The 21,099-nt window shown below is 48.8% G+C and overlaps 1 protein-coding gene across 3 annotated transcripts in view; it reads left to right on the top strand.

The window, feature by feature from the left end:
• The window catches only part of LOC114865447 (teashirt homolog 1-like), a 34,719-nt gene extending 13,919 nt beyond the window's left edge, over positions 1–20,800 (top strand). For 2 of the 3 annotated variants that reach the window (XM_029166585.2, XM_029166586.3), the window contains one exon: positions 16,277–20,800. In XM_029166585.2, the coding sequence (XP_029022418.2) occupies positions 16,277–19,596 (3,320 nt within the window). In that variant the 3' untranslated portion in view covers positions 19,597–20,800. Of the gene's footprint in view, positions 1–13,940; positions 15,380–16,276 lie in introns of those variants that run through there. The other variant, XM_041072806.2, reaches the window with a different exon arrangement.
• The last annotated feature ends 299 nt before the right edge of the window (positions 20,801–21,099 follow it).

Genomic DNA, 21,099 nt, shown 5'->3' with positions numbered 1-21,099 from the left:
CCTTTGAAGTCCACGCGGTAATGACCAAAGCGGGGGGAAACAGCTGCAGAATGTTAAGCGGGCGCCGCAAATGTGAGGTTAAGCAGACTTAATCAAGGTTGTGACGCGGGAGCACTTTGAACTTGGTGGGGCTGTAATTTCTAATTGACGCGAGGCTTTAGTGACGGCAGGAAAGAAATGTGTTTGAAGAGTAACAAACGAGCGCGGCCTGTTTGTAAGGGGGGGGGGGGCTTGTTTTCCGCTTTCCTGCTCGTTCTGGACCGCGTGGTTCCGTGGCTGCATCAGCATCAGGCGGCGATGCTGGCTCGCAGCTCCGCGGCCCCTGTCTCCACATTATCTCCACTCTTTGACCCGCGGTCGGTCCAGCAGAACCTCGAGCCCTTCCTCCCACTGAGCCTGTGAGTGACTGGCTCCTCCACACCTCTAAACACGGGCTATTTTTACAATGCATTACCAGATATTTCCATAACCCAGATTTGTCACTTTGGAGTTGCACTAAGATAAAATGTTGCATACTCTCCTCAGAGAGAGAGAGAGAGAGAGAGAGAGAGAGAGAGGGAGGATTGAATGGCTCTTTGTATGCCATTTCAAATGGGCTCTGTCTCATCAGTCACAGTGATGATTTTAGACCCTGTAATGGCGCTGCACCCTATCTACTTTATGACCAGTGACAATACATCAGTGTTCTTTCATTTGGAACCGCATTACTGCATCTGTTAGTTTTGGCAGTTGACTTCAGTGCAGTACAATTCCAGCAACAGTCGCTTGTGCTGCAGTCATTTGTCGTCATTTCCCTTGTATTTATTTTACGCCTCTCGCAGAGGTGAGTTTACTGGGAGGGGTTTTGCGGTTGAGCAGGTAAATAACGAAGCCGGAATTAGAACGTCAGTGGGCGTCGACGTCGAGCGGTTCGTCTTCCGCTTCCTGAACGTACGGCGTGAGCTGCTTGTGATGTGGAGCCAGCGTTGGTGCTGAAGCTGCGTGGCTGCAGCAGATGCAGCATAGCTTCATGCCTGACTCCAGCTGTGGGCCTTTGTTGGAGGTCCGACTCCTTCTCGCCGGCCTCCACCAAAATATCGAATAGAGGCAGATTGATATTATTATAAATGTGACTATTAGCACGTTGAGCTTAACCTGCTTTCTGTGAACCTGTTTGTGGAATTCTTAAATAATTTTCTGATCTGCAGGTTGTTAGTTTAGACGAACTCAAGTTCTGAGATGTGTGAGAAAATGGAGCATTATGTTTGATAGTAGCAGCATTAGTTGTCATTAGTCTGTTCACATCAGCCCCATTATCAGGCTTAAATATGACTACATACTGTACACATTACAGCCAATTAGCTGTTAATTAATTTAATCAGCAGATGTGATGCAGTGTATATCAAATATACAAACATGCCACAAGTTTTCGCCTTGAGGCCGAGGTCGCAGTTTTGATTGCTGCTGGTAAATGAACGGCGTTGCTGCACGTTTACTCTCCCCTTTAGCACAAACCACAGTATCTTAAATCAAGCTCTGTCGCTGCGAGTAATGAATCTGTCAACCAGTCATTCAGCACGTCAATGTGATTACACTGTATTTTACAGGAGTTTAAAGAAAACAGTTTTGTTTGGTGAGGTAACAGAAAAGACTAAATACGTGGGACCGGACCCCAACTGGACCCCAACCGGACCCCAGCCGGGCCGACCGTGGCTTAGGCCCCTCAGTACAACAGCCTGACATCTGGGTGCTGGTTTACTGGGGTGTATTAAGCTTCAGCTCCCTCTCAGGTGAGAAACTTTAGCGTGTGACAGGTTTCCACACTGACATGAAGTGACGTGCTGTGATACTGTCAAACACGTACACATGGAAACGGCCTCCTTCTCACCTGCAGACAGTCATTTTCATGTCTGGTCCTCTCTCCCGATAGAAACGTGAGCGACCGGCTCGGCCCCGGTGCCACTAATTAAACGCTGGGAGCATAAATCACGCATTGAGGTTAGAGTCCGACGCTGTGGCGGCTGCTCATTGAGTATCATGTATCATATAAACAAACGTCAGGGCTGCGTTTTTTTTAATGATGTGCGGGTACAGCTTAGCTCAGCACCTTTAATTAAAGCAGCATTTGTCCACGCTGGAGCTACACACACACAGGAGACTCTGCAGCTCTGCCTGGTGAGCTTCTCCGCTGACATTAGCGGCTGCCTCCTTTACGTTTATCGCCGCTTTCACTGCCTCAATGCAAAAGATGTCTCTTAATTATGACTCATAGAGGAGGGAGGGGAGGGGGGGGGCTCTTTCTCCCGATGGCATCGTTAGCTGTGGTCCCTAATTATCCAGGTAGCTGACGGATCAGTGACAGGGCCCCACCGATTAATGCTGACAAATTCAGCAAGGTGTCAAGCCTGCAAGCTGCCTTGATATAATCAAGTTGGTGTTAGCCACTTCACACCCCCCACACCCCCACCCCCCAGTGGTTCCCGTCTAAACACAACAGCGAAGGAAGCACGTGACTGGACACACACAGACCAGTGACACGGCTCCAATGGCTGCATGTACGTGCACAGTTTGCCATTCGAGAACATGGGCGCGTGTTCCTTTTTAGTACTCGGGTCCCTCTGATGTCTGTGGCTGCAGATTTCCCTGTTTGCTCGACAGTGAAGGAACAAAGTTCTGAGCCGAGCGGCATTAATGGATTCTGTTGTCGTTACCTCGCGTTGTGTTTCCTCTGCAGAAATTTAGCTCACGGCACCTGTCAACTAGGAAGCCGGCACCAAAAGATGACTATTAGAGCCTCGCGTTGGTTTTATCAGGCTGCTTCTGATAAAGTATTTAATGACATTTGTCAGGACTTGAAGCTACTCTGGGGGAGGGGGGGGTTGTGCGTTTGTGCATCACAGAGCGAGATGCAGCGCTTGTGCGACCCTGTTTGTGTGTGGATATGTGATCCCCATGATAAGGCGGCAGTCTATGCAAGTGTCATTAACAGGTGACATTGACTGAAGGAGTCGGTGGATATATTTGCCGTCCCACACTCCGCTTCACACGCCGCCTCATTTGCATGTGGCGTCGGAGGCCTCCAGGAAATCAAAGGCGCGCGTTAGTGCGCACGCTCGCGCGACTTCCACTCTCCATCCCCGTCGCCGCCGTGGAGGTTAAGTGACAAATGAAGATCGATGACTGCTCTTATGGAAAAGAGGCTCCGGTTGGAAATATGTGGGAATTAAGCTCGGCGGCGGGGCTGACGATGTAAAGGCATCCAGCGCGAGGTAAAGCTATCCGCCGGCTTAATGAGGTTCAGAGGAAGCAGGAAAACCTGGATTTTCACTCAAGCGTGACACGAGGAGGAAAAAATAGAAGAGAGCGGAGCCGCAGTGAACGCGCCGTCGCTCGCCCTCGATCCTAAATGCACACGGCGCGTCCTCGTCCGCCGCTGGTTCCTCGGCGCGCACGTTTTCCATTCACGCACACGTCTTGGCTGCCGCTCAAAACAGCTGCACAACAAAAGCCACAATGTGCAGCGGGGATGTAAGATAATAACAGGAATAATAACAGGAGTGAAATCGTACCCATGACCGTCCTTGAGGGGATTAGGGCACCGGTTGCTAATTATTGTGAAGCCGACTCGCTGAACCGGCAAAAGTGTTCCTGTTGATTGAGTATAAAAGCCATTTGGGTGAAAGGAGACGAGTGAAGGAAAAGGCTGGGATTATGAAATTTATATATACTGTACGCAGCCACATGCTGAGTTATGTACAAGCTCACCCTTGATTTCACAGAGCACTTTGTGGTTGGGTGTATTTGTGCTTGGTGATCAGCGTTCATGAGAAAACCGTACAAAGGCACGATTTCAGGCAGCTAAAACTGGCGCTAACGCTCATCCCTGCAGGCTGAGGCACAGACGCTAAGAACTGTGGGAAATCAGACACCCCGAAGCAGACCAGCTGCGTTTGCTCCTGCAGACAAACATTTTTCTAATAGCAGCTTAAAACCCAGGGAAAGACAAGAGGAGGGATATGGATAACGAAGAAAATGAGTGAGAGGAGGAAAACCATGATTAAAGGCCAGAAGAGGGGAGGTCTGGGGTCTGCTGAGAGGTCTGCGTGTAATCAGGGGAGGCTGCCTCCACAGTGGTCGGGGTGGAGACAGATTATTGGAGCGTAAGCTTGTGTTCGAATCTGTCCAAAACCCGGAGGAGATAAAAGCCGCTATTGGTTATTAGAGAAGAGGCAGCGTGATCTTTATCAACACTAGGCCTCCACAGCAGGTACAATAAGGTTTAAATGACCCGCAGTCCTCCCTGTTTGTACAGTAACACTCCTGTTCACTCTTATCTCATTGGCTGAGTTCAGTCAGTTGAACAAGCCGGAGAAAAGAACTCCCTTTGATCCACAGCGGAAACTCTAAGAAAGAGCCGTGAGTGAGTTCCCGCTCGAGGCCTTGGAAGTTGTGTTGCTGCTGTTAAGCAGCTTTGAACATCTGGGGGTGGGGAGTGGGGGAGGACGCGGGAGCCGGAGACCGAGGGGATGGAGACAACGGAGGCTCTGTGAGGGGAAGGTATTGGAAGTGACAGACGAACAGAAGTTGGCCGGGACGCGCTCCTGCAGCGCTGTCGTCGCTCTGACAGGTGTCACTTAAGAACCGCTGCCGCGGCCTGGACTCATGCTTTTGCTGCCCAGCTGTCGCGCAGCGGCTCATTTTCAGAATCAACGCTCAGCCTTGCAAAAATGAGAGCAGGGCGGCCTCGCTAATCGATATTAGCCATTAGCCATTATTTTTGGCCATTGATTTACCGCAGGGCAGCGACTTCTAGACACACAGGCTGCACCTCCACCCACTTCTCTCTTGACTGTCAGTTATACCTTTAAACCTCAGCTGAACAGTCGAATATTATTATGTCCGTCTTTAAGTGATTCAATCACACGTGACTCTTGCCCTCGTCCCGCCTCAAACCCGAGACGCCCCGTGCTGCAGAGCTTGTTTCTGTCACGCATGGGACCGGAGACTCACGTGCCGACACCTCCGGCTGCACGACGGTTTCAAAGAGCGCTGCACGTAAGCAGAAATCAGTTCAAAACATTCTCAAGCAACCTTTAAAAAAAGTCTCAGAAGCTGACTCAGCGTATTTTGTTAATGTTTGACTTCAGTATGTATTTACATAAGTATACATTGTTGGTGTTTTTAACTCATCCACTGTAACATCATTCATTAAACATGAGCAAACTGAGCAGCTTCTAGTGCAATGTCTATTTCTGATCCAGCGCTTTAGTTGTTATATATGGAAAATGTGCAGAAACGAGGCTTCGGCTGTTTGACGACAGTAGCTTTTACAGCACGCTGACTGATGAATGTTAACTTCAGCTTGTCCAGCCGTACAAAAGTGACAGAAACCCGGCGCGGGGGCATCTGTAGTCCCACAGGGGCGTTTATTCAGCTGATAAGACGCTTTGAGAAGCAATGAATATCATTTTGTTTACTGTACAGCAGCCGTGTGGGAGCGGTTGGAGCTAACGCTCTGTCCTTGACGCCGCGGAAGGTCACCGGGCGTAGCACCACTTCCTCTCTCACCTCTTCATCTTTATCTCGCCCAACTCCCCCTCGCTCTCTGCTCCCTCCTCGCGTTTTTAGGGGGGTGGGATTACCGGCCCCTTCTCCCTCCCCATAAGCCTTTTCTCATCTTCCTATCTGTCATCAATCTCTATCTTACCGACTCAATTCTCCTCCACCCTGCTCATATTTTCTTTCATCTTCCTCCCTGTCTCTTGCCCTCATCTATCGCTCTCTCGCCGGATGCTCAAGAGTCAGTGAACTGGTTACAAGAACATGAAGTCGACACGTGAAAAGCAGAGCATAATGCTCAGCTCTTTCAGGCCCACTGGCCTTGTTCTCATATTTTGAGAACCCGTTTTTCCAGTAGTCTGATTTGAGGCATCCAGCAGTCACACTGCTGAGTTGTGTAAATCCAGCGGTCACAGGGCAATAAAGTCTTGTGTCGTCTTCTTTGAAGTCTGAACACATGATGGTCACACACTTTCCCAGAGCGATTTCCATCCCCAACAAGCAGACAGTTATCCATAAAGGCGGCTGCGCAGGAGAGGGAAATCAAAGGCTATTTTGTTGGCGTGGGCGCAGTTCGCTTGTGTTGACGCTTTGCTTTAAATGGGCCCATTGACCACAGTGCGCTCGGGGTAACGCACAGCTATCGCTGAACAGCCGTCCGCTTGATGGGCAGTTGGAAGCGGATAGAATGTCTCTGAATCCCAACATCACCACATGCTATCGCCCCAAAATTCCTCCCAAATCTTTCCTGAGCCGCCGTGTTGTCTGAGACAGTGACAGTCGGGGGGGGGGGGGTCTAAGCCCGGCTCCGTCCCCCTAAGTCGTCTGTCTGAGGGAACAGCAGGAGGCTCCTCAGGCGCTGCTCACGCACCAAACAGGCCCACGTCCACCTGAGCATCTGTCTCTCGCCTTTATGCTAAGCTAGGCTAACTAAGCTAACAGGCTGCTGGATGGACGGCTCCGCCTTTTGTACTTTTACTGAATTTAGATTTCAAAACGCAAACGTCCGGCTGAAGCAGCAACTTTTGTGTGAATCCTAAGTTCATTCGCATGACTCGTATTTGTCGAGCGCCTGTGTAATACATCTGTCATCCCGCTGAATATGCGTCATGAAACTTTTCTGGCCTTGTATTGAAAGTCGTTCAAGGAGTGGCCAGTTTCCCGGCCTCGCCCTCCGTGTGCGTGCAGGTCCGGAGTGTGAAGTCCGTCTTTTCTCAGTCTGTCTCTTCATTTCTTTCCCTTCTTGCCTCACAGTTGGAAACTTCATCCTCATCGTCTCTGGTTTAATGTCTGCGGTCAGATTTTAGGACGCTTACGGTCCAATGAGCCTGGAGAAAGAAACTCAACTAACGGCAGAGACCTGTTTGTACTGGAGCATGAACATCAGCATTTCCTCTCACTGTCTTGTCTTTGTTTTCAGTCTGCAACCGTGGACGCACGCTATAGTTTCTCTAAAAGTCATGTATGTTGTTCAGTTCAAATTGAATGCATCAATATAATCATTCGTCTTAAGATTTTCAATTTTCAGTAAAAAAAAAAAAAAAAAAATGGGCGATGATTTGTAGTTTCCTCGGAGCCAAGATGTTGTTTTTAACGGCTCCGTTTCAGGCAGACAAACACAGCTGTAGCGTCGACTCCGGAATCTGTTTCCCTCAACTTAACTCGACTGTGCGACGCTCACAATGTTACAGTCCAACGCCTGTGACTCACACCGCGAGATGTGACTGTAAACTGACACCAGCCCAGTCGCCGCGAGCGGCGTGTTAACGTGACGCGAGCGGCGGCGGCGACTGGTAATATAATAATAATACAGACGTGTTTATGGCGCACGAAGGGAGCGCTTAATTAAACGTGGTCAAGACAAACGAGATCAAGGACCAAAATGGCGCGTGCTGATTAACAGCGTGTCTCTCACGGCCGCTCAATTAACCCCCTCACCTCGTCAGGCTGCACGTGGAGTGAGGAGACCAGGCCGCGGGGGAGAGGATCACACGCGTGACACTTCGTCCTGTACAAATGAGTTTGATGCATTTATGCTGCAGTATCAAGGTGAGACAGGCTTTAATTATGGGCCGTGAAGTTGCATAATAGAAGAATTGTTTGTCAAGACTTCAACTTCAACCATCTGACTGGGTCATGTGCGCCGTCTGAATGCAGGCTGATTTTCACACATTCCTTCATTAACTATTTGAAACTATTAAAGCTATTTTTGAGATCACTGCTGGACGTTTTTAGCCTCTCGGTGCCAGACAGCGACGCTACTGTTGAAGCAGCGCTGACGGCACAGTCCTGAGAATATGCAGCCCTCACGATCTATTATGTATCGAGGTGTGTGTGTGTGTGTGTGTGTGTGTGTGTGTGTGTGTGTGTGTGTGTGTGTGTGTGTGTGTGTGTGTGTGTGTGTGTGTGTGTGTGTGTGTGTGTGTGTGTGTGTGTGTGTGTGTGTGTGTGTGTGTGTGTGTGTGTGTGTGTGTGTGTGTGTGTGTGTGTGTGTGTGTGTGTGTGTCATAGAGGGAGACGAGGTGCAGAGAAGAAGCAGTACAAGGAGGGGCGCGGAGGGGTAAGAAAGGAGAGAGTGACAGCAGACAAAAAAGAAAGCGTGGAGGAAAGGGGGCGTGGATGAGGGAGTGGAAAAAGAGGAGGCGAAGCAACAGAGGAGTGAAAGAGAAATGAATCGAGGGGTTGAGGGATGGAGAGAGAGGTGAATAAAGCAAGAGAGGAAAGTATCAAGGCAGCGGAGATGAAAAGAGAGAGAGAGAGACGGTGAAAGCACTTGGATGGTGGTGGTGGGGGGGGGGGGGGGTGTCACCCATGGCTGCCACTCATCACTCACAGCTTAATGACGCTGTTTTTTTCCTCCTCCCGCTTCTTTTCCGTGGGAGGAGGGGGGGGGCAGTTCAGGCCAATCAAACGAGGTCATTCAGAGTTCACAACCTCCAGGTGGGACTGTCCTCGTGTGTGTGTGTGTGTGTGTGTGTGTGTGTGTGTGTGTGTGTGTGTGTGTGTGTGTGTGTGTGTGTGTGTGTGTGTGTGTGTGTAGCAGATAGTCGAGCTGGGAATTTCTTCCCAACGAGGTTTGTTTGTACCAGTGAGTGAACACAGTTCTTCTGCTGGAATTTTATTCAGCCTGTTTGTGAATGTGTGTTGTATGTGCGGTCCTTAGCTCCACTTGTCCTCTCACTCATTCCCGTTTCTGGGAAGCCTCCGTTTAAAACTCACGGCAGGACTTTTTTTTTTTTTTCCCCCCATCGCTCTCCTCCTCGCACCAAATTTGGGGAACAGCTGGGGCGGCCATGACGATGATTTGTCTCCCTCTGCCCGTCTCCCTGACAGGTTGAGAGCATGCACACACACGCTATGCACACGTGCACACGCGCACACACCTCAGCACCGAGACGCAGACACTCACTAATGGGCACATACACACACAATTAAACACGCGCTCAGTATGAAAGACAGACAGGCACACACACACACACACACACACACACACACACACACACACACTCCTGCGGACACATAACCCTTATAAGAGGCTGTTCTCAGGGCGCTGCCAAAACACTCCGATTTCCTTTAGCCCGGCCAGCTATACATCAGCTTGGGGCCTCCCAGCCCGGATGGCAGGGGCTGACAGAATGACATGTGTCATTTATCAAACGAGGGGCGCCAGGCCTCGGGAAAAGAACAGACCGCCGCGTGACAAAGCCCCCCGAGAGCTCTCCTCCGCTCGCAGCGAGGGGAGCGTGTCATGGGGTAGACACTGACAAATCTGCCAGCGGGAACACACACGGATGCACGCCGACGCCGGGGCACAAACACGGGGAGCGAAGCGAGCGCGTGGAGCGGAGCGAAGCGAGCGCGTGGAGCGGAGCGAAGCGAGCGCGTGGAGCGGAGCGAAGCGAGCGCGTGGAGCGGCCCGGAACCCGCCATCGAGCGTTGTCGTTGGAGTCGCCTGCGTTCGGGAAGAGTAAAAAGTAAATTTGCTGTGTTTTAACACGCTGGCAGCGGGAAGCAGGCGCGCACACACACACACACACACACACACACACACACACGTATGGTGCGCTCGCAGCCAAAGCCTCTCCTGTTGCCAGCAGCCGGCCTGTCTGCGTGCCCGTCCGTCTTAATGAACGGCCACTGGCTGCTGAAAGGAACTCTCCTAGTTGGCAGCGCTGCTCCGTCTCCGTCCTTTCGTATCGGTGCCATCGCATACGCACAATATCCCCCTCTCCTTCATTATGCACCTCGTCTTCATCCCTCCCCACCCCACCACCCTCCGCCCCCCCGTTCACTCATTCCATCGCTTGTTCATTTGTCCTTATAAGCCTAATTTGTTTTCTCTGCCAGATGCGAGCTGACAGCCATCAGTCTCTCTCCCACGCTTGCACACACACACACACACACACACACACACACACACACACGCCTGACCTCCCGACACACACACGAGCGCACACAGCTCTCTTCTCACTTTTTATTCATTTACTGTGTGTGTAACACACACAAACCGTATTACCTCACGCTGCTCTGAGGTCAGCTCTGCAGTCACGTACCCTCTGTTTTACCCCTGTCCTCCACCGCCCCCCCCAAAACCCTCCCATTAACATTACTGAAGATGGATGTGTCTTCATAGTGGAGATTGATTGCGGATATAGAGTTATGGTGCCATTTATGTGTGTGTGTGTGTGTGTGTGTTAGTGTTAGATGGAGGGCACTTTGGGAGGCGGCGGTGGGAGCTGAAATGCGAGGGAGGGAGGCCTTTCTCTCGTTTCCAGAACCTTCCAGCCGTTCGTTGTCTGTCCGCAGTCTGATATTGTGCTCTGTTGAAGGATTGCTTCCTCCCTTCCTGCCTCTCTCTCTGACTGTGAGGCTGTTCATAGCCGTTATACACTCTCACACACACACACAGCCTCACAAACTCACACAGACACAATTAGGGTAAGATGGCCACTGATACTTGGAGAGCCCAGTACATAATTTACTGACTTTCTCCTGGGACTTTTTCAAGCCTTAATCCCTCCTCCCTCCTATTCTTTCTTTCTTTTGTCACTTTATTGCCACAGGCACTGGGAAGAGAAAAACAACTACAGACAAGCACAAATACACGCCCTAAACAGCTGTGTGCGCTTGCTATATATTCTGTTACGTCTCTGTGCCGCTCGGATCCTCAACTAGCGTCAAAATGAAACGGTGGAATTTTAATGGAGCTCCAGTTCATCGCCGAGGAGAAGAAAAAAAGTGGAAATGTGGTGATGCATAAAGGATAATGGTTTCGATGGTGCACAATTGCGGGGAATTTCCCCGGTGACACATGCAGTTAACAGCGTTAAAATGTTTGGGGACTTTTGCTTGTCCTGAGCAGTCTCCCGCCTCCAGGGTTTGTCGTTCTAATTAATTTCCCTGAAGTGACTTTATGGTTTTTGAAGTTCCCCCCTATTTCTTTGTCTGTCTGTGCGATGGAGGGATGTAAGTCAGGTCTCTGAGGTCCTCCGTGCTCGTGTGTGAGGCCGGTGGTGAAGATGTGGAGTTCAGAGTATAAAGAGAGGAGCCGACGAACCACCATGAAAAAGTCTGAATAGGCTTGAAATCAGCTGAACTTTGAGCTAGTTGCGTCGACAGTGATGACCTTTGACCCAACAGAGCTGGACGAGGGTGAAAGCTAGAAGCTGTCATCTGACTGGGTACATTCTGCTGTAAAACACCAATGATCAGATCCAAGTGTGTGGATGCGTTTTCTTTGCCCGAGTCTCTTTCTTTGGGGTTTTTGCTCCTGAGCCGTGCACAAAGTGAATGGCCTGTGTGAACTGAGGGAGGGCCGACAGCGTGAAGAAGGTTGATTGATGGCTCATTGTGCAACTGGACTCGGCTAGACTGAACTGGTTAGGTTGTGACCCTGTTTTGGCTCCGTGCCCCCTAATTTTCTGTTTAGTTTTCTTTTACTTCTTCCTTTTTTCCCTTCTCTGTATCTCACCATCACACATTCATGCACGCTGGGTAAATATACCTACGTGCAGACTGTACACACGCTTCCTGCTGCTTCCTCTCCCCCTCCCTCCCTCGTCTTCTCTTGCTGCACTAAACTCATCATTGTCGCCATCATTCATTCTCGGCCGTTTCCTTTCTTCCTTCCTCTGCCCACTTTATTTTCCTTCGCCTCTGCTTCTTCAGGACAGGTTCTGCCCCAGTCTGTTGCCGTCAACGGCATTCGTCCGCAAACAGCGGCCGCTTTTCAGGAAACGCACCAAAAATGTTACTAATGAACGAATCCGGAGCAATTTCTTGAACTTTGCCAAAAGCCACAGTTGTCAAATGGAGGAGAAAACAAGCTAACAGTCAGATTACGCCAACTAGCTTAAAGCGCGCTTCAGCTTGTTTTTTCCTCTTCCTATTCTCCACACAACCATAGTGATTTATGGTAATTATCCATCTTGGGGTCATCCATCAACTGGTTGTTGCTAGGCAATGGGAGCAGCTGTTGTTTAGTCAGGGGAAGCTCCACTGTCAGGGGCGATGCAGGTGAATTCAAAAGACAGCATCTCTGAAGAAAGAGCGAGAAAACGTTACTTTGTCGGCTTGTTAGTGATTTGTTCTTTGTGCATTTGAAGCTTTCTTAAGAGTAAGAGCTTGATTAAATCCAGACTCTGCATGTTAAATAATGGGAGCCTAAATCTGCGTAGACATTAGAGGGTTACATTCATGGGCTCATCTGCCGTCTGACTGCAGCTCGCCCGTGACAAAAAGTGGTAAATATGCTCTTAATATTTGCTTTAAACTAATAGTGTAAGAAGTGACGTGTGTGTATTACAGCCTACGTTGAATGTAGGCTGTAATGCTTGGCACCGGTTGAATAAATCTCACTCGCATCATCTTTAATTAGCATTACTAATGCTTTATCTGTACTTTGCCTGAAAACAAACCAGATGGTTTGAAATGTCTGTGCAGCACCAGAGATACGTTGGAAGGTTGGGTGTAGAGAGAGGTGGGGGTGTGGGAGGGTGAGGGGGGGGCTCTGGCAGAGGAGTCGCCCAGAAATGGCTGGAAACTGTGATGCCGATGATCTAATGGCTGTTGTTTCATCTCATAACGTGCAGGAGCTGACAGTTGAGGGAGAAGGTGATTTATAGGCCACAGTCATTGTCACGGCTTGTCAAGACCGGCTCGCTGGAGAGCGGAACAAAGAGGGACCCGGAAAAAAATGAGTATCAGCAGTCAGTCGGAGGAGCAGCTGTAGCTCTTGTTTTCTTTCATTACAACTGTTGTCCCGTTTCCTTCACTTACGTATTCAGCGTCACTGAAGCTCATTAATCTTCCGCCTCATTCCGACCCAGTAACTGTTTTATACCAACTCAGATCTTACGTTAAGTAGCGTCGGGCCATTTTAAACTTCCTGGCGGATACATTTCCACAGGCCGCAGCTTCAAGACATTCTGGGTGTTGTGTGCACGTGTCGCTGCCAGCGCGTCCGCTCGGCGCCAGATCGCAGCGGTTTTGTTTCCCTCAACCGGAACAGTCCTGGAAGCCGAGAAGGTGGATTTGTACGATACATGAGCTGTTAGAAGCCTCGGAGCTGTTTTGCCATATGGTGGACTGTTCCATGCGGGTTACGGCCGGGCCGGGCCGGGCCGGGCCAGGCCAGGCGGTAGGTGGACTTTTACACGTGTGGTCAGACAAGCTGTGGCTGAAACATGTCATCCTGGGACACTTTAGTGTATTTTTAGCGAAGGGAGAAATGACCTTTTTAGAGAAAAAGGCTGGATCGGAGAGCGTCGCCTGCTCTGGTTTCCCTCAGCGTGCGCCGTCCGAGTAGTTCAGGGTGTCAGGTCCTATGAAACCACAGCCACAACTCTCCCAGAGGGAAAAAAGAGAAAGAATGAAGAGGACAGGGAGAGCCTGACATACTAAGCATTAGCATAATTGGCTTTTCTACATGATAGGACAGTGGAAATAATATTGTCATTTTATTTACAGCCTTCTCTCTGCTGAAACACGCACACACTCGCGTTCAGCGCACAGGTCAGTGACACGCACTGATCAGGCCTGTCCAAAGCCATCAGAGGTGAGTGGCAGCGAGTGGAGCGGCCGGTGACAAAGCGAAGCGGCGGAGAGAAATAAGACTGCCACGCCGGAGCTCCCGGTTTGAAGGGCCGCTAAACGGTGCGAGGGCGCCGCGCCGGCGCCGCCGCTCCAGGAGCGCCGCTCGGCCGCGCGGGGCGAATCAGCGCGGTGAAAGCTGGCGGAATTGGACATTAGCACTGCAAATGAGAGCCGGGATTGCCCTGTTCTCTGAGACAACATGAATAAATGAAGTGTGTGTGTGTGTGTGTGTGTGTGTGTGTGTGTGTGTGTGTGTGTGTGTGTGTGTGTGTGTGTGTGTGTGTGTGTGTGTGTGTGTGAGAAGCCAAAAGGTAGAGCCTAACTTGCCAACAGGAACTATAAGATAGATAAAAGTTCTAGTTTATGTAACATTATGCATAGGTTTTTATACCCACAACACAATCCCTCTAAGACACAAGGTTGTGTAGCCCCCGGCCAAGTGTGTGTCCTGTTTTTCATAATCAGTTTATTTTTCATACTCCTGTTCTTTCCTCACTTCAGTAACCTTAAACAGCTTCCTGTCCAGGGAAGGGAAGTGAATTGACTGTGTGTGCGTGTGTGTGTGTGCGATGTCCTACTGTGGAGTCACCTGTCTACAGCAGGAAATCCTGGACCCTGGGCACAACAATGGTGACAGGCTCGTCTCCAGACGCAGATGGCTTCGCTGTCTCTGACCGGCCACATTGCATCCCTGCATGCATCTGACACTATGTGACACTTCACACACACACGCATGATTAGGCCCAACTACTGCAGCTAACCAACACTTAGAAACTCACTGTATCCCCTTTCTCTCCTGATATCTCGTAGTTTGTCGGACGCCGTTTCGCTGTCATGGTTTTTTTTTTTTTTTTGGAGCGCACACACCTCTTGTTCCGAGCCCTAAACACATCCTTTCTCCTCTCTTTTCAGAACTTCCCCTCGTTTCCCCCCATCCTCCCTGTCAGCACAAAGTGGGCTTACGTTTTTGACTGACAACCACAACAGACACCTCCACCCAACCTCCTCCCCTCCACCCCCATTTTAATCCCCTCCCCATCCGTCTCTCCCTCCCTCTCTTCTTCCTCTTTTGTTCTGAGTGACGCTTGAAAGCCGCCGTGTCAGCATCTTTTCCATCTCTGATTGCCTTATTAGCCGGCGGTGGCACCCGCAGCTTTTCTGACACAGATGGTGAAGGAGGAGACCCGAGTGGGAAAGGGGAAAAAAAGAAAAATGGCTGACTTGAGTTTGTTGTTGTTGCTCTCCCCTCCCACCACTTCTCAGGCTTGTTTACGTGGACACTGACACCTCAAGCTGACGCTGACACACTCCTGACACTGATGCCTGTCAGGGCAACACACGGAGGTTGACGGGAAACGGCCAGAGTTTAGTGTCGGTGTGCTTTTTGTGCGCTTGTACTGCTGTCAGGTTCCTCTCACTTTGTCAGCAAGGCTGTTTTGTCTTTAACCGCTCTCACCACATTGACTTTGAATAGGTTCCACTTTGCACGTTTTTTAATACAGTGGGCTGAATCTTGATTGGGGGTTGAAGGCAAGCTTCACGGCTGCTCTGGGAAAAGGTTCAAAATGTCCGGGTTTCCGTGAATAACGCCCGCGTGCATTTAAGAGCAGAACTTGCACAGGGATGCACAGATTAATTAATGAGAGGTTTTACTTTGAGCATAGACACGCATGCAGCAGGGAGAGTTGCAGCTGTTGGACCTCCAGCTTTTCCCAGGCAGCAGTAACTGGCACCTCACGAACATCAGGTATTATGTCCATTCCGATTACAGGATAGAGAGCTACATGCTGTTTGAAGCTGACAGCACATCTGCCTCCTCACTGGAGACTGATTCTGGCATCTCAGACAAGCATCTTATGGGGGATGGATGGGGGAGCTGCCTTAGCATATTTAACCCTCTGTTTTTCCTTCTACCGTTCTAAAATGTCCTTTTTAATCTCTTTAAGAATGTATATGACATCACATCTTTATTCACTGAATTAGATTCTTTGCTATTTATGCAATTCTTATGTTTTCACAACTAAACTTTGATTCATATTTAGATTTAGAAGTTCTTGTAACAAACGATTTGTTGCAAAAGAGAAGAAGGCAGCCATTTTCCATAGATTTTCCAAAGCTATCTTCGTCCTTTTAAAATGGCACACTTGATGCTGCGAGTACTCAGGGAGCACAGGCAGCAACAACACGGCTTGTCATGTCCACTGGCCGTTTCCTAGCATCACGCTGTGAGGACTTCCACAGCCGTTGCCAAGTTGACTCCAGCCAACCATGGCTTGGCAAGGACGATGTGCCTGGCATTTTCCTCCACTATCTCTTACATGTGAATCCATAGTATCTGTGGCATGTTGGGAAAATAGAGCAAGTCCAGTCAAAGTCAGGAACAGCCTCACTTCAGCAGCAAAACACACAGTGGATTGTTGTCGATTTTATGGGTGAAGGCTATTTTGACATTTCACAGAAAGAAACAGTTTGTAATTCACAAACGTGTGACTGTTTTGAAACAACCACATAACCATGCCATCATGTACATGTTTGCTCCTTCAACCTTGGGCAGAATATGTATTATTTGTGTGTCTAATGCACTAAAAATATATATATAGGAAAAATCTCTAAAAACCTACTATTCTTTCTGTTTGGTTCACAGCTTATGGACCTGAAGACGAATTTAAAGCGGACAAGACTGATGAAGAGGAGCACCTGCAGGATGACGGCCTTTCACTGGATGGGCAAGATGCAGACTTTCTGTTCAATGAGGAGGAGGATGGAAGAGATCACTACAGCTCCCAAAACTCTCCACTCAGCAATGGTACCAACCCAGATGCTGGCTACGCCTCCCCACTTAGCACCAACAGTGATCAGCTGGGGGACCTTAAGAATTTGTCCTCCTTTAGTGATGGTCAGGACAAGACGGAGGAAAAGATAGGGGAGAGTGCAGAGTCCATCAACGGCCTCTCGCTACAGGACAGTCTGACGAAAATGAAAGCCGTCTATGCAAATCTGATCTCAGATGCCTCCTGGTCCAGCATCGCTCTGGACATGCTCAAAAGTAAACAAGGGAACAATTTCTCCACTAGCAATGGAAATGGTGGCAGTCACAAAGGGAGCAATGGGTTTCTGACCAGTCACAGTCCGAGCAGCATTCACGGGAAGAGCAGATCTAGCAGCAGCAACACCTCGGCAACCACTAACACCAGCAGCACCACTACAAGAACAGCTTCGAGCAGCAGCAGCACTGGCACCAGTGTAAGTTTGGGCAACACAGGAGGATTAACCTATGACTGGCACCAGGCAGCACTGGCCAAAACCTTACAGCATACACCCTACCAACTCCTTCCTGAGCCAAGCCTGTTCAGCACAGTGCAGCTCTACAGGCAGAACAATAAGCTGTATGGCCCCGTGTTCACTGGGGCCAGTAAGTTCAGGTGTAAGGACTGTAGTGCAGCCTACGACACTTTGGTTGGTCTGACGGTACATATGAATGAGACGGGCCACTACCGTGACGACAATAAGGACACGGAGGATGAACGGAGCAAGAAGTGGTCCAAGCCACGGAAGCGTTCCCTCCTGGAGATGGAAGGCAAGGAGGACGCCCAGAAAGTTCTTAAGTGCATGTACTGTGGTCACTCTTTTGAGTCCTTGCAAGACCTCAGTGTTCACATGATCAAAACAAAACACTATCAGAAAGTGCCTCTAAAAGAACCGATGCCAGCTCTTGCATCGAAGCTGGTACCTCCGACCAAAAAAAGAGCATTCCAAGACTTGATGTCCCCGAGCTCACCAGAGTCTGTCTCGTCTGGGATCCTCCTGGGAGAGTCCCCCAAAGACCAAAAAGTGGCCAATCCTTATGTCACCCCCAACAATCGATACGGTTACCAAAACGGCGCCAGCTACACTTGGCAGTTTGAGGCACGCAAGGCACAAATCCTTAAATGCATGGAGTGCGGCAGTTCGCACGACACTTTGCAACAACTGACAGCTCACATGATGGTCACAGGACACTTTCTCAAAGTAACCAATACAGCTTCTAAAAAGGGTAAGCAGTTAGTTTTTGATCCCGTCATTGAGGAGAAAATTCAGTCGATTCCTCTTCCACCGACTACCACACGTCTCCCAGCTTCCAACGGGAAGTCGCAGCCTGGCTCCCCAGTGCAGTCTAACAGCCCTGAGGATAAACACGAAGAAAAGAAAGATCATGAGATGGAAGAAGAGGACATAGAAGCTGGGGAACCCGAGACAAAAATAAAGGAGGAAAAGGAAGATCCTCCTGGAAATGCCGAAAAACCTGCAAAGACAAGATCTTACCAGTATTTGAGAGAGGAAGATTTGGAAGAGACGCCTAAAGGTGGCTTAGATATCCTAAAGTCTTTAGAAAATACAGTTTCAAGTGCAATCAGTAAGGCTCAAACAGGCACGCCTACCTGGGGTGGATATCCCAGTATCCACGCTGCCTATCAGCTTCATGGCTCCTTGAAGTCCACCTTGCCTTCATGTGCACAGGTTCAACCCTTGTTCAGCAGCAATACCTTAAAGGTGCTGTCTTCTGAAATGGGGCTGATCCATTCACCAAATAGCCCATCTCCACCTCCAAGTCACAAGAGCAATGTGCTGGCCATGGAGGAGCTGGTGGAGAAAGTTACAGGGAAAGGTTCTGTAAATATTGAAAAAGATGAAAGATCTGTAGAGAATAAGTGCACGTTTGCAAAGTCGCCAAATCCAAAGGACAAACAGACTTCATTCAGTCCTGAAAATCGGCTAAAGAAAAATACTGCAGCAGAAAACCATACAGAGTCAAGAGGCAAAGAGGGAGAACAGACAAAGAGTAAAGCGGACATACAGATTAAGAGCGAGTCAGATTCACCCAAAAAGGCTGCAAGTAATGGCTGCAATAACCTGGGCATCATCACCGATCATTCCCCAGAACAACCACTCGTTAACCCTCTCAGCGCTTTGCAGTCTATCATGAACAACCACTTGGGGAAAGCTTCTAAGGTCGCCACCCCCTTCATTGACCCCTTCGCAATGCTGTACAAGCTCAATAGCGGCTCTGCTCAGGTCAAGGCCACAGAGCCTAGGAGTCAGTACCATGAAGACGATGACGATCAGCCCATGGACCTGACCAAATCTAAAACCTCTAATGGACGTACAGCTTCTCCACCAAACAACAACAGTGTTAACAGCAAAGCAGCTATCAGAGGCTTCCCTCAGTCTTCATCCCCGCCCTCACGAGAGAATGCTTTGATGGATATTTCAGACATGGTGAAAAATCTGACAGGTCGTCTGACCCCAAAGTCTACAACTCCATCGTCTATCTCTGAGAAATCAGAGGTCGACGGCAGCACCTTCGAGGACGGCTTCGAGGAGCTGTCTCCCATCCAGCGTCGGAAAGGCCGACAGTCCAACTGGAATCCGCAGCATCTGCTGATACTCCAGGCCCAGTTTGCCTCGAGTCTTAGGGAGACGTCTGATGGAAAGTTTGTGATCAATGACTTGGGACCACAGGAGAGGGTCCACATTTGTAAATTCACTGGCCTCTCCATGACTACTATCTCACATTGGCTGGCCAATGTAAAATACCAGTTAAAGCGTACAGGAGGCACAAAGTTCCTAAAGAACATTGACTCGGGCCAGCCTCTCTTTCTGTGCAGCGATTGTGCATCCCAGTTCAGGACTCCCTCATCCTACATTCACCATTTGGAGTCCCATCTGGGGTTCACCCTGAAGGACCTCTCAAAGCTGTCCATAGACTTACTAGAGCAGCAGGCGGTGAGCAGGATAGAGGACAAAACATTCAGCTCCCCTGCTCTCACAGAAGAGGACGCCGGCTCCATAAACCAGTGCAAACTGTGCAACCGGACATTCGTGAGCAAGCACGCCATCAAATTGCACCTTTGCAAAACACACGGGAAGTCGCCAGAAGACCATCTAATCTTTGTAAAAGAGATGGAGAAGTTTGACAAACCGTGAAGTGGGATAAGGCAAATAGCATGATAGGTTTCTGTTGCACTAGAACTCTTAAGCTACGTTCTGTCACAGCAGGTAGTGCCACAACTGTATTAAGCATTTTTACAGAATATATTGTAATGGAAACATGGTAGCTTTAATACCATATACTGTCATTTCTCAGTTATCATAAATGGTGGACGTTTAAACTGCAGAGGTTCGAGGCTGGGCTACAAAGAGTGAATCGTGGGTGACACAAATCTAGCAAAGTGGTGCAGCATTCGCTGGCTGGCCCTTCGTTTCCTCATGCACTGCGTCTCCTCTGAGCCATTAGCAAAAGTCCATCCATTGTTTTAAAACCGATCGCTGTTTTTGAATTTTAATTTTTTCGATAGCTCTATTTCAACACAACTTGCATATTATTTATGAGGCAGTTTGTGCATGTTTTTATTATTTCAGTGTAAAACAGTGAGCATATTATGTCTTATGAAGTTTAACCCACGTCAGCGATCAGCTGACGGCCCTGTGTAATGATCTCTGGATGCAGTTGATAATATTTAGGTATGTGGTGATAAATGAAGCCATGTGGAAGCTGAGGTTCTAAAATATTAAGATGATTTCAGCACTTTAAGGAAGTGTAAATTGGTGGAGAAATGTATGTGTAAAACAACAAACATCACTCGTTTGAGGATAAACTCTTACAACATGGCATTTTAAGGGATTATCATGGTTTATGTTTTCCATTAAATCGCAGAACTTTGTTTTTCTAGTTGAGCCTAATTTCCTGGTTGTTTCAACATGTACAGTATTTACGTTCGTAGGCTACCAATGATTTATTAATGTGAAACTACAGTTGTACAATTAATGAAGTTTAAAACTTAATGTATGAATACTCAGCAAGTGTGTATAATTATATGTTAGCATATCTTGCTCTTTAACGTTCAACATTATTTGTACTGTGTGCATTTTTCTATAAGGTTATTTTCTAGACGAACGTGGGGACAAGTGTAAAAAGCGACAGAATATTGTTGGACCACAAAGAACCTTTTCAGTGAAAACTAGGTCCTTCAGCTCGGTTTACATACAGCGACAGAATCTTCCTGGCATCGGCTCTGATGCGCGGTACTGTACATAGCACTGGGAAAAAGCAAATCTCCAGGTTTTATCATCATCAGAATGACGTTCTTTTATCCTGAGTTGTAAAATAAACACCATGTCTTGGATTAAACTGTGTCCTTTGAGTGATTTATGCTCTGATTCTATTACAAGCACCTTTATTACTGACGGCTCTGGTATGTCCTTTGCAGCCGGTCCGGCTTGTTCTGGACCTGAACTCCTGCGGGTTCAGGGACGGTTGCATTAGATCAACTCATGGGACCGTCACTTATAGACAATGGAGCCACCTTTTTGTGCAGCTGTACTGGAAGAAACGCACCTTCAGCCACAGCTAATCCTCAAAATGAAGCAGATTCTTCACTATTGGCCACAGATCTCCTAAATCTGTGTCTCGTGGTGAGGAATATTCAT

The sequence above is a fragment of the Betta splendens genome, chromosome 11, assembly GCF_900634795.4.
Source record: "Betta splendens chromosome 11, fBetSpl5.4, whole genome shotgun sequence".
NCBI classification, from domain to species: domain Eukaryota; kingdom Metazoa; phylum Chordata; class Actinopteri; order Anabantiformes; family Osphronemidae; genus Betta; species Betta splendens.
The sequence above is the reverse complement of the archived record's forward strand: the minus strand, read 5'-3'. Positions and strand labels throughout refer to the sequence as shown.